The following is a 13,703-nucleotide window of genomic DNA, read 5'->3' on the forward strand; positions in this document are numbered from 1 at the left end:
TGATATAATCACTTGGAGACTGGTAGCCCTCATACAGAGGAGAGGAGGGCAAATTGTTGGATCTAAGTCCACCAAGTGACACAGGGCACACAGAATTGCAGGAAGCCAGGTGGACAAAACTGCAGAGGTGAAAGGATTTGTCAGTAGGAGATGCCAAGGACCGAACTTGGCCTCTTGTACACAGACAAAAGGTAAGCAGAACCCCGGCCTCTTGTACATGGACGAAAGGTATGCATAGTATGTGGCCATGGACATGATATGGGATTTAATGGTCAGTTTGGTGTGTCCCAACACAAAAACCCCAAGCATCAATGAGGATCCATGCTCCAGAACCATGTTTTTGCAGCATGGCTATGCCACAAAGCTGTGGATCCACGAATGCTGTGGTGCCATTACTTTAATGCTTTGTTTTGTTGTTTTTCGCTTGTTTATTTTGTTTGTATTATCTCCTAGCATGGACTAGGATAGGGTCACATGAGTGATCCAAATTGGGGAACAGCAGTCTCCGGGTGGGAATTGGGGAACAGCAGTCCCGGAGACACCCTCTTGAATATGGGGTGCCCCAGGGGGCTGTTCTTTCCCCGATGTTATTTAACATCTATATGCGCCCCCTTGCCCAGATTGCCCGGAGTGATCCATGAGGATCTGTGGTTCAGAACCACGTTTTGGCATCATGGTATTGCCACGAAGCTGTGGATCCATGGCTTTTGCAGTGCAAACTGTTCCCATAGACATAATATGTGATTTGATGGTAGTCTGGGGTGTCCCAACACAAAAAACCCAAGCAGCTATGAGGATCCATGCTCTAGAACCATGTTTTTGCATAATGATGTTGCCACAAAGCTGTGGATCCATGATTTTTGTGGTGAAAGCTGTTGACATGGACATGTTATTTCATTCACTGGTGTGTTTGGGGTGTCCCATTGCAAAAAACCCAAGCATCTATGAGGATCTGTGCTCTAGAATAATGTTTTTGCCACAAAGTTGTGGATCCATGATTTTTGTGGTGCAAGCTGTTGACATGGACATGTTATGTGATTCGATGGTGTGTTTGGGATGTCCCATTGCAAAAACACTGTGGATCCATGAGGATCTGTGCTTCAGAACCATGTTTTGGCATCATGGTGTTGACATGAAGCTGTGAATCCATGACTTTTGTAGTGCAAGCTGTGCCCATGGACGTGATATGTGATTTGATGGTGAGTTCATGGTGACCCAACACAAAAACCCAGAGGATCCATGCTCTGAAACCATGTTTTTGCAGCATGGTGTTGCCAGAAAGCCGTGGATCTATGAATTCTGTGGTTCAAGCTGTGCCCGTGGACATGATATGTGATTTGATGGTGATGTTGGGTTACCCAACTGAAAAACCCTGAGGATCCATGAGGATCCGTGCTCCAGAACGATGTCTTTGCAAAATGATGTCGCCACGAAGCTGTGGATCCATGATTTTTGTGGTTCAAGATGTTGGCATGGACATGTTATCTGATTTGATGGTGTCTTCGGGGTGACCCATTGCAAAAACCCCAAGGATTCGTGCTCCAGAATAGTGTTCTGCTATTTTTGCAGAATAGTGTTCCCAAAAAGCTGTAGATCCATGATTTTTGTGGTTCATGCTGCTGCCCATGGACATGTTATGTGATTAGATGGTGTGTTTGGAGTGACCCAATGCAAAAATCATAAGGATCCATATGGATCCGTGCTTCAGAACCATGTTTTTGTAGTACGATGTTTCCACGAAGCCGTGGATCTATGACTTCTGTGGTGCAAGTAGTGGCCATGGACATGATATGGGGTTTTTGGTAGGTTTGGGGTGTCCCAACGCAAAAAAACCAAGCATCTATGAGGATCTGTGCTCTAGAACCATGTTTTCGCATAATGATGTTGCCACAAAGCTGTGGATCCATGATTTTTGTGGTGCAAGCTATTGACATGGACATGTTATGTGATTTGATGGTGTGTTTGGGGTGTTCCATTGCAAAAACACTGGATCCATGAGAATCCGTACTTCAGAACCATGTTTTTGCAGCATGGTGCTGCCACGAAGCCGTGGATCCATGAATTCTTTGGTGCAAGTAGTGGTCATGGACATGATATGGGATTTAATAATATGTTTGGGGTGTCCCAAAACAAAAATTGCAAGTATCCATGAGGATCCATGCTCCAGAAGCATGTTTGTGCAGCATGGTGTCACCATGAAGCCGTGGACAAGTGATTTCTGTGGTGCATTCTGTGGCCATGGACAAGATATGTGATTTGATGGTGATGTTGGGGTAACCTAATGCAAAAATCATTAGGATCCATGAGGATCCGTGCTTCGGAATAATGTTTTTGGAGCATGATGTTGCCACAAAACCGTGGATCTGTGATTTTTGTGGTGATTACTGTGGCCATGGACATGATATATGATTCTATGGTGAGTCTGAGGTGACCCAGCACAAAATCCCTGAGGATCCATAAGTGTCCATGGTTCAGAACCCTTTTTTTGCAGCATGGATTTGCCACCAAGTTGTGGACTCATGATTTCTGTGGTGCAAGCTGTGGACATGGACATGATATGTGATTTGATGGTGATGTTGGGAGTAACCCAATTGAAAAATGCTGAGGATCCATGAGGATCTGTGCTTTGGAACTATGTCTTTTCACTTTTGTGGTGCCACGAATTTGTGGAGGCATGATTTTTGTAGTGCTGCCTATAGTGTCTAAGACATGGCTTTCAGAATGCTGGTGGTTTTATTTTGTTTCAGCATAAAAATCATATGAATTCATGAGGATCTGTGCTTTGGAATCATGTTTTTGTGCTGTTGTGGTGCCACGAAGCTGTGGATGCGTGATTTCTGTGGTGCCCCCTATAGAGTAACACATGGGCTACAGTATAATGGTGGTTTTATTTCCTTTCAATTTAAAAATCATTAGGATCCGTGTAGATCCGACTTTTACCCAGATCCGCTTCTGTCCAAATTATGCATTTTTTAAAAACAACAATTTATTTTCTGATCCTCCCATCTCTCAGATTACAAAAAGTAACATATGTGTGCTAAGGTAGCAGAGGGTACTGCAGTTTGCAGCTCTCTCTCAGGTATGGGGTATATTTACAATTTTATTTGCAAAAAAACAAAGGGATTTGTACTTCTAAATTCAGTACATATGCCAAATAATGCTATTTCACATGCTAAGTAGAGAAATAATGCAAAGTTTAGGTTTGATAGGAAAGTAAATGTCAGCATTTCCCTGTAGCTGTGAGTGGAGGATCACGTATAAGAGTCCGTTACTAGGGTTTCCAGCCCCCCCCTTCCCCTCCCCCGGCGGGCGATAAGGGAAAGGGTTGGTAAATCCAGGTTGGGAAACTCCTGGAGCTTTGGAGATGGAGCCTGAGGAGGACATGGACCTCTGTCGGGTACAATGCCACAGAGTCCACACGCCAAAGCATCCATTTTCTCCAGGAGAAATTATCTCTGTCGGTTAGAGATGAGATGCAATTCCGGAGGATCGCCGGGTCCCACCTGGAGGGTGCCATCGTTACTTGGGACACCTCCTTTCGACTCCTACCCCGGAACAAGGAGACTATCGTGAGCCCCTTCATGCCCCCCTACCAAGCACCGGAAGTAAGTCTCTCACCTAGCGACGCCATACTGGTCGACTACAGAATCGCGGTAGACGAAAAGCGCAGAGCGCCACTTGAACTGAAAGTCTACATTCGAATGGCGGAAGGCAGGTGGTCGCTCTACCTATTCCATCTCCATGGCTTCTCTATCACCTTTCTAGCTTTTTGTTCGGCAAGCTAAACATCAGAAGTGTTGAATGCCCTGGGAAATTAGAACATTTCCGGTTTCGAATTGCGCGCAAGAGGCATGATGACCATAGAGATCTGACGTATTAAAGAATAGAGCGGCCACCTTTCTCGGTCCTTACTGGCACTTTCGTTCTCAAACCGACCCGGCTTTTCTTTTCAACGGATAGATATTTCAAGCGGCCGGTTACGGCCAGAAGTTCAGGCTTCCTGTTATGCCAGTCTAGCCGGACTGCGTTCCTTTTTGTGTCTGGTGACGGAAACCGGAAGTAAGATCACGTGGCCTGCAATCGTCGTCTGCACTTTACCGGTCTGACCCCGGAAGTGGATCTTTTGCCTTTCCGCGTGCTGTTGTCGCCGGCCTCTCCTAACCACAGCAATGGTAAGTTGTGGTCCCCTGTGGCCTATCGGCCCTGCCTGCGCGAGTAGTGAGCTAATAGATTGCCGCCTTTCATGTGGAGCTTGGAGGGTTCCCGGAATTAAAATTGATACCCACATTACAAAGATCAGCTCTCCTGGAGAATATGGCAGCTTTGGAGCGTGGGCTACACGGCATCACATCCCTGCTGAGCACCCTCCCCAGGCCCCATCCCAAATCTCCAGGAATCTACCGAGCTAGAATTGGCAACCTAGACTGAGCTAGTTTGCCTGCTCCTACCATGTCAGAATGGGTGATGCATCTGTGTAGCAAAGAGACTAAGATGGAGGATGGAAGGATCCATCCAGCAGTTCCTCCTCCCTAGAGGTTCTCCACCGACCTTAGGTCAATCACTCTCTCAGCCTATCTTACTTCATAGGGTTCTTGTGACTGTGAGTAAAATGGGAGAAGAAGAGAATGATGTACATGCCCCCTGACAGACCCTATCCTTACAATTGAATAGGTTGTATTTATTTGTTTTGTGAGTGATGTAAACAATATCCAGGTTTAATGTTCATATTTCCAGCAAAGTGGTCTCTAATATTTCCACTTGCTTGTTTGTTTAATCTGCCTTCCTTCAGAAACCTATCCTGCTTCAGGGCCATGAGAGGTCAATTACTCAGATCAAATATAACAGGGAAGGTGACTTGTTGTTCACAGTGGCCAAAGATCCGGTAAGATTTTATTGAATTTTTGTTCTGTACGTTTCAATCCAAAGTGGTATCCTTTTGTTATCTGGAGAATGCAAATAATAAACTGAAGGGTATGTACATATGAACACATATGGACACACACTCAGGTGGAGAATATAGCTAAGAGCACATTTGATTGTCTCCAATAAGCCAGCAAGGCCTTTCCCGGAAAAGGACTTTCCCTGGCCATCAGCATTCGTACCTTTTTGCCATGACCTGGGTATCCCAGGCAAGGCCAGTCTCATCAGATCTCAGAAACTAAACAGGGCCAACTCTGGCAAGTACTTGGATGGGAGACCTCCTTGGAATACCAGCAGTCGGGAGCCACCTCTCTGAATATCCTCCAGGCCCCAAGTAGGGGCAGGGCACCAGAGGTCACCATGACTTCCAGATGCACACCCACCCATGCGCGCGTGCACACACATACAAAAAAATACCAATAACATCTATACCTTTGAAACCTTGAGTGGAAAATGCAGTAAGTCGTCCATGGGGCTGCCCTTGAAATCAATTCAGAAGCTTCAGCAGGTGTGCAATGTGGTATCCATATACTTAAGGGGGGCGGGGTTGTCCAGCCTGTATTGTAACAGCTACTTACTTAGCTTTGGCCATAATTCTGTCGCCTGGTACCTACATATCTGCAGACACATTGCCTCCTGTGCAGTCTCTTACAATCCCTTACTTTGTTAAGTAAGCCATACTCTTGAAAAGAGCTAGGACCTGAGGCAGGGTAGCAGAGCAGGGCTTTTGCTACAGGGGCCCAGAGGTTGTGCAACATGCTTCTTATGATGGTCATAAGTGGTCATCTGCACACCTTTTGATAACAAGTGCCACATAGCTTCCAGAGGTTTGAAAAATTTATTTATTAATTGCCAGTGGTAATTTTTTGAGAGGAGGGTAGTCATTTTCTTTTTAAGTTTTATTAATTGAATAAGCTGCTTTACTACCTTAGAGAACATGAAATCTGGTTTTTGTCATGCTGAATCAAAACATTTGATATCCTATTCATTGTGTTCTGGTCCTGTATGTCGAGACAAATATTTCTCTTTTGTCGGTCAAACATTTTTTTAATCTCTCCATTCTTAGTTTTTGTTTTGTTTTTTTCTTCATATGCAAAACTGGGGAACTATTTCACAGCCAACCCTGGAAAAAGTGTATTTCAGGTGTCTAGTGGATTAGCTTTGTTAATATTTAAAATGTGTTGTCTATTATGTCTCCTTTATTCAACATGTAAAGAGGTTTTGATCGCTTTCAAAACATTCCATTGTCTAATCCAGAAATTGTTTGAAATATTCTGCAATTTGTTGCTGGATCTTGTCTTTGTGCATGTAACTACAACTCCTCTGTTACCAGATTGTCAATGTTTGGTATTCTGTCAACGGTGAGAGGCTTGGCACATACAATGGACATACTGGAGCTGTCTGGTGTGTTGATGCTGACTGTATCCTTCAGATTAAGAAAATGAGAATGTTGTGTGGTTGAGAGACTGTTAATTTAAGAGGCACCACTGCAAATTTAATAGGACTACATTACATAATTTGAAGGTTCAGAGAGCCATCTAAACCAAGTTAACAAACTAGTAAGAATATTTTCATTGGGTATCTAATGCATTTTGGAAGGCACATTAGTAAAGATATATCTTGATTTTGCACACATGAATGGAAAAAGTATTCTGGTGCTGCCCCTCACCATTTTATTCTACCTTTCCTCCTAGAAGCTCAAGGCAGCTTATATTTCATCCTCACAACAAACTTGTGATTGGCCCAAGGTCACCCAGTGAACCCAGGTCTCTTTAGCCCTATTGTAGAACTCTAACCACTACCACTATTGTAGAACCACTAACCACTACCACTATTGTAGAACTACTAACAACAAAAAACAAAACCCTCATGCCCTTTGGTGCCATGTTTTGAAATGCATTCTGATTGTGGCATCATGTTTCTGCCTGGATATTGAAACTGCACAGTGGCATGCAAACATTCCCTGCATGAAGATGTCTGTGTTTACATTTTTGAGTTCCTTCACTGCTCCTTCAGGGGACACGAGGCATGTGCTGACCGGTTCTGCAGACAACAGCTGTCATCTCTGGGACTGCGAAACAGGTAGAATTTAGAAACAGTGGGTACTGTTGAGAGTCCTGTAAGCAGTGTGTGTGGGAGGGGAGGGTGGGTATGAGGTCCCTAGAGAAAACTGGAGACCTGCACAACAGAGCGCAGGACTTGCCCTTATTGGTTTTGATTAATTTGATACATTCCTGGATCTACACGGGTAAGCAGAGTTAACCATATTTAAAACAAAATGTGGTAACTGGGTCATCCCACTTTGAGGCCTTGGGACTCGGCTGTGATTCCTTTGAAAAACAACAACCCACCCTGTCTTTGCTAACCTCCTATCTGCACTTCCTTCCTGGGGCCCAAAGCACCTTATGGATTGTTTCCAGATCCTGCCTTGTTTAGCTTCTGCTTGAACTTTTAGGTCACTCTCTGATTCCTGCAGCTACCCCAGGCTTTTGCAAAGCAAGGCATCAGCTGTTGGTGCAGTTGATTTTTACAACATCATTTTTAATTAGAAGAAGAAGAAGAAGAGATTGGATTTATACCCCGCCCTTCACTTGGGAGTCTCAGAGCAGCTTACAAACTTCTTTCCCTTCCCCTCCCCACAACAGACACCCTGTGAGGTGGGTGGGGCTGAGAGAACTCTGACACAAACTGCTCTTTTTCAAGGACAGCTGTGCCAGAGCTTGTGACTGACCCAAGGTCACATCAGCAGGTGCAAGTGGAGGAGTGGGGAATCAAACCCGGTTCTTCCAGATTAGAGTCCCCGCACTTAACCACTACACCAAATTAGCTTGCTTTGTATTTTTCTACCTCCTCTCCTCTCCCCCAGCCTATCCTTTCTCCTTTCATTTTCTCCATCATGTGAGAGGTTATGTACACTGATGCACTTCTGCTCAGGAAGTGCTGGGCTTGTTCTTAAATAAACACGCATAAGGCTGGGACTGCCAGCCTGGGGGTTATTCTTTGGTGGTGAATGAGGGGCTGTACGGCTTTGCATAGTCCCAGAATTCAATCTTCAGTGTCTCCGGTTAAGAGACTGTCAGGTAGCTGGGTGGGGAAAGAAATGTCCCTGCTTTGACCTTGATGAGCAAGCAGAGGAACATGCATTGGGCTAATTAAAAACATAATTTAAGGAGAATTCTGCTGGATAAGACTAGTGGTCCACCTAGTCCAGCATCCTGTCTCACACAGTAGCCAACCAGTTCCTTTGGATGTCCAACAGCAGGGCACAGATGCTAAGGTCTTCCCTTGATGTTGCTTCCTGGCAGTGGTGTTTGACTTCTGAGTGTGGAGGCTCCTCTTTAGTAGTCACCAATGGACTTATCCTCCGTGAGTCTGTCTAATCCAGGGTGGCCAAACTTACTTAACATAACAGCCACACAAAATAAACATCAGGTGTTTGAGAGCCACATGACATGAACAAATGTTACACACATGTTTTTATTGAAAAATATGTGAATTTGCTTTTTATTAACATTAAATTAGACTGTATGAAAGAGCTGCATGTGGCTCCCGAGTTGCAGCTTGGCCTCCCCTGGTTTAATCCCCTTGTAAAGCCATCTATGCTTGGAGGAATCATTACATCCTCAGGCAGCAAATTCTGCATTTTAGTCACTTATTGAGTAAAGAAATATTTCCTTTTGCCTGTCCTGAATCTACTGCTAATCAACTTCATTGGATGCCCTCAAGTTCTTGGTATTTTGGGAGATGGAGGAAAAGTTCTGTCTACATTCCACACAAGGCAATTCTTCACACGGTTCCCCACACACCACATCACGAGCTGGCTTTCTCTGTCATACCCTCTGCCTAGGCAAGCAGCTGGCTCTGGTCAAGACCAACTCCGCTGTACGGACCTGCGGCTTTGACTTCGGAGGAAACATCATCATGTTTTCCACGGACAAGCAGATGGGCTACCAGTGTTTCGTCAGCTTCTTTGACCTGCGGGACCCCAGCCAGATTGGTGAGGCCTCTTGGGTGAAGGAGCAACTATTGGAATGAGCAACTTTGAGATCCATGATTAATCTTTTTCTTAATTTTTAAAAAATAATCCCCCCCACCCTCTGAAAGGTAAAGACAAGAACAGTAGGGTGGCTGGCCACTGATAAGAGTCCAAGATCAATGGGATCAAGTGGAAGCTGAGTTTCTACTGGCTTACTAAAACCAGTCTTCTGTTTACTGCAGAGAATAATGAGCCATATATGAAGATTCCATGCAGTGACTCCAAAATCACCAGTGCTGTGTGGGGGCCTCTTGGGGAGTTCATCATTGTGGGGCATGAAAACGGAGAACTGAACCAATTCAGTGCAAAGGTGAGTGAGCACGGGGGAGTGTTGTGCCAGGGCAGATCTTCCTAGAAGGCAAACTGTTGCCAGCTGGTAAGTTTAGAATTCATCTCAGGGGAAGAGTACTGTAGCCTATGGGGTAGGTTAGGAGTCAAGGCAGGGACTTGCCCAGAGCAGCGCAGTGAGTTTCATGGGTGAACAGAAGTTCACATCCACATCTACCACTAATCATTGTTCCGCCTGGTGAGCTTGTTGCATTGTGTCATCTAAGCAGAGGGTTGAGACTGGGAGCATTCACAAGAGCAGTTGTCATGTGGACACTCTGAGTCAGGGGGGAAATGGTTTGTTTCCCTCTGCCGTGAGACTGCAAACATTGGCCTTCCTTACAGGGCTGTTGTAAAGCATAGTGAGAGAGTGTACATGGAACGTTTTAAACATAATTGATAAGTCCTGCTGTGATTATTTATAACAATTGAGGGGATGTTGAGTAAAGAAGTATTTCCTTTTGTCTGCACTCTGGAGGCACTGTCCCCTTCTTCCTTCTCTTCCTCCTTAGTCCGGGGAGGTTCTGGTGAACGTCAAGGAACACACAAAACAGATCAATGACATCCAGACTTCCCGAGACATGACCATGTTCATCACGGCTTCAAAGGACAACACAGCCAAGGTGCGTCCTACCCCCTTGCCCTCCCAAGGAAAGGTGTCGTCTTCCCCTGCCTCATCCTCTAAGTACCACCTGCTGGGTGGGAATACGGGGGCATGAGGCACCTTTTGGCGCTGTGGTCAGAGCCCAAGAGCATCTGCCTCTTGAAGTTAAAAATGTTCCCCACATTCAGGGTTTTGGCATACATTGGCACATGCAGGAAAGCAAAGCTTTGATCTGTTGTGCAGCAACATTTTCCCGTGTGAGGGTTGTGGCTTAGCCTGGCATTCCTGCATCTCCTGTGGAGGAGGGATCTGTGCCCAAGTGCTGTGGAAGGGTAACACCCAGATGCAGTCAGTTTTCCTCCTGTTAAGGGGAAAAGGTGTTGTGTGCAGGGCTGTGGATATTCTTAGCGAAAAGAAATTATGTCCCAGTGCTGTACACACACAAAAAAGCCACCTTCAGCCTCAGGGCAGTGCTTAATATGATCGATGATCGAGTCATTCTGCAAAAATTATTCTTGAGGCATTCCTCCTAAATGCCAGAAGCCGTGCTCAAACATTGTCACGTTCATGATAAACAATCTGGGTTTGTGCAATGTGAGGGCAGAGGGTAGGGAGCACCTGTCACCTTTGCCCTGGGGTGGGACTTGTGACAGCTGCACAGTTGGGGAGCATCTGTCTTGCCCTGAGATGGTGGTGGTGGTGAGGCTGCAGCATCTCCAGGCCAAGCCGTTAGGACCTTTTCCGTGGTGGACCTGGCTGGGGTAGTGTCAGCAGAGCTTGTGTTGGGTAGTTTACTAGGGCAACTCATGAGCCACATCTTTCTTTGCAGCTGTTTGACTGCGCAACACTCAATCACCTGAAGACATTCCGGACTGAGCGGCCAGTGAATTCAGCTGCGCTGTCCCCCATCTTTGATCATGTACGTTTATGGGCAAACCTATGAGTTCCCTCCCCTAGGCGCACACCCTTGTAGCTAGTGTTACGCTGTCTCCTAGTAGCTTTTCAAGGATCTTTTCCTGATTTGAGATTTTCTGTGCTTCCATCTGAGCAGGGATTATTTATGTATGTCTTGCCTTCATCACCTCCCAACTGTGAAAGGTTGGAAAGGTAAAGGGCAAAAATGTAGTTGGATGCTGAAGTGGAATATGGCTAGGCCGCGACCCCTGTTTCCAGCCAGTGTGGATATGCCCAGCTGAGATCAGGGGGTTGCTTGCTCTTCTGGCCTGCTTACCTTTCTCTGGCCTGCTCCTTGGGATGGGATAGGCCTTAGAGCCTCTGAATCCATCCTGTTTCTATGGGTAGGTCGCAGTTCCTGGGCTGCAGTGGCTAAACTATAGCCTCATACCAAAGGACAGTTTTGTGCAGATGTGTTTCCTTCCTGTTTGCCCTTTGGCAGGTGGTGTTAGGTGGTGGCCAGGAAGCCATGGACGTGACAACTACTTCCACCAGGATTGGCAAGTTTGAGGCCAGGTGAGCACATTTGTCTTGCCTTTTTCTTGCAAGAGGGTGGTAGATTTCCCTCAGGAAACCCGATTCTGGTTTCAGCAGGCAAAGGGCCAGGACAAGATATCTGGTTGCCCTAAGCAAGGTATACTTATCCCTCTTGGACCTCTCCCACTGCCAGCCAGGCCACACCAAACCTGTGCAGCAGCTGATGGCTGGTAGCATGGGCCTGGGAGGGGGATACCAGCCACCTCCTCTACCGCTGAGGAGCTAGGAGCAAACAGGCCCTGCAGAGCATCAGCGCGCTCCTCCTCTTGCCACCCCAAGAAGCTGCTTAGGGGTGGCTTGGCCGGAGGACTGGACCTGCAATGGAACATTAGGAACAGGGGATGTGGAAAAGACCCCCTCTGCCTCTTGTCATCTGGGCTTTGTTTCTCTTGTGGCATTTTCACAAACCTTTTGTTGCTCTAGGTTCTTCCATTTGGCCATTGAGGAAGAGTTTGGAAGAGTCAAAGGCCACTTCGGGCCCATTAACAGTGTTGCTTTCCATCCTGATGGAAAGAGGCAAGTATCCTGATGGCCAAAAAGTGGGCAGTGTCTTTCATGGGGGATGGACACCTGCAACCCTCAGGGGCAACGGCTTCACCTCTCCTTCTTGTTTTCCTTTCAGCTACAGCAGCGGAGGCGAGGATGGCTATGTCCGCATCCATTATTTTGATCCCCAATACTTTGAGTTTGAGTTTGAAGCTTGAACGGACTCCCTCCTGCTCCCTCCCCCCTTCTGCAGTTGTCTTTGTGGTCTCTTGAATCTCATCAGGGCCTGTGGTTGTGCTTGTTCCGGAGAGAGACATGTTGTCGCCACCTAAGGTGAGGCAGAGTGTGCTCTACTGGCAGCTGCTGCTTGTGGCCAGCCTTGCACTCTGCCTTCTCTTGGGGACTGCAGCTTTCACAGCCATTTGGCATATTTATAGGATTAATACAAAAGTTAGTAATAAACAATTTCTCCAACCAGAATTAGAGTGTGCCTGAATCTGTTTCTAGTATGCTGTTTAAGGCAAGTATTTTATATGTTTTTCATTTTGTTGGGTCTCAAGAATTTTTATTCACTTATTAAAGCTCTGAGTATGTCTCTGTGAAGATCGAGGTCTTACAAATGACATTTAAACAGAGGTAGTGTGATGTAAAAGCTTGACCCACTGTGGTCCCTACCAGGGTTCCCTCTAAGCTGTGGAGTCTTGTGAGCAAAAGTTCTACTTTGTGAGCTACCAGCATGAAAGTTGTGAGCAAGTGATTTGGCTACTGCATCAATTCGTTTGTTCTGGAGCCCTCCTTCCTGAGCTAAGACAAAAATGAGTGAGCTGAGGCCAATAATCTGTGAGCTAGCTCACACTAATTCATCTTAGAGGGAACACTGGTCCCTACACCCCAGCCCTCCACCTGGCAAACTTAACTCAAGTGGCTTCTGAATAAAATAAGTTCAGCACCTGAGAGGCAAACAGAAAAAGAACAATAATTTTTATTTACTCCCAAGGATAGGGGAATAAGGTGGTTCAAAAAGGAGTACAGAAACTATTTACAGGTGTAACACAGTCTTGTAGGTGGCAGTTAGCAGCTAAATCTGTATTCCTGAGGTCAATATTGGCCTCCCATCAACCTCAGGATTCTCACAGTGTAAATATGAGTTCCTTCAAGACAGCTACAGTCTCTTCCCTCAAGCTAGCCTGTTTCCTCACAAAAGCCAAATTCCAAAACTTCCAAATCCTCCTGGTACAGGTTCTCTTCCAACACAAACCTGTCTCCATTCACTGTGGTTTAGCCTGCTTACCCACAAGGCCACCTCTGAGACAATTCCTCCAGTCTTTCTTTCCCTGAAAATTCGGACTGTTATCTGATCTGAGCTAACAGTAAAACAGCCCCCCCCAAAAAAAATCTGGCTCCTCCAGCCCTTAAAGGGATCCTGATTGGCTGCTAGCTGCTCTGCTCACATACCAAACAGGATTAAAGGATTGGTGTTTTTTAGGAAGGGGCAGAACCTTTGCCCAACTGTCACAGTCTCACCCAGTGTACTTGTCTTAACTGGACAAAGTGAACGGTCCATGAATGGGGCAGAACGCTTGTTTTCACATGCAGGAAGTTCCAGGATGATTCTCAGAACCTCCAGCTGAAAGGACCCCTTTCCCTGCCTGAGATGCTGGAGAACTATTTTCAGAGGAAACAGTAGTGGGTTAGGTAGACCAGTGGTCTGGCTCACTATTAACCAGGTTCAGATGTTCAAATCAGTTGTGGTCCTGTGGAGGTGAAAACTCCTGTCGTTTAGTTTCTTTGTTTCCCCCCCCCCCCAGAGGTGAATGAGGGGGAAAGCCCAAACTGGCC

General features: G+C 46.1%; 2 protein-coding genes across 3 annotated transcripts in view; one reads left to right on the top strand and one right to left on the bottom strand.

Annotated features, from left to right (window-relative positions):
* Positions 1–4,025, bottom strand: part of TMEM234 (transmembrane protein 234) — a 13,496-nt gene extending 9,471 nt beyond the window's left edge. For both annotated transcript variants that reach the window (XM_015408079.1, XM_015408080.1), the window contains exon 1: positions 3,619–4,025. In XM_015408079.1, coding sequence (XP_015263565.1) covers positions 3,619–3,631 — 13 coding nt within the window. In that variant the 5' untranslated portion in view covers positions 3,632–4,025. The remainder of the gene's footprint in view (positions 1–3,618) is intronic.
* Positions 4,026–4,095: 70 nt separating this feature from the next.
* On the top strand, positions 4,096–12,337 carry EIF3I (eukaryotic translation initiation factor 3 subunit I). The gene is made up of 11 exons (XM_015408078.1): positions 4,096–4,172; positions 4,790–4,882; positions 6,254–6,341; positions 6,937–7,002; positions 8,768–8,917; positions 9,139–9,266; positions 9,796–9,906; positions 10,717–10,806; positions 11,284–11,357; positions 11,802–11,894; positions 12,001–12,337. Exons 1-11 carry the CDS (start codon positions 4,170–4,172, stop codon positions 12,080–12,082), a joined length of 978 nt encoding a protein of 325 aa, XP_015263564.1. The 5' UTR covers positions 4,096–4,169; the 3' UTR covers positions 12,083–12,337.
* The last annotated feature ends 1,366 nt before the right edge of the window (positions 12,338–13,703 follow it).

Source organism: Gekko japonicus, unplaced genomic scaffold (genome assembly GCF_001447785.1).
Source record: "Gekko japonicus isolate JY-2015 unplaced genomic scaffold, Gekko_japonicus_V1.1 scaffold36, whole genome shotgun sequence".
Lineage (NCBI taxonomy): Eukaryota > Metazoa > Chordata > Lepidosauria > Squamata > Gekkonidae > Gekko > Gekko japonicus.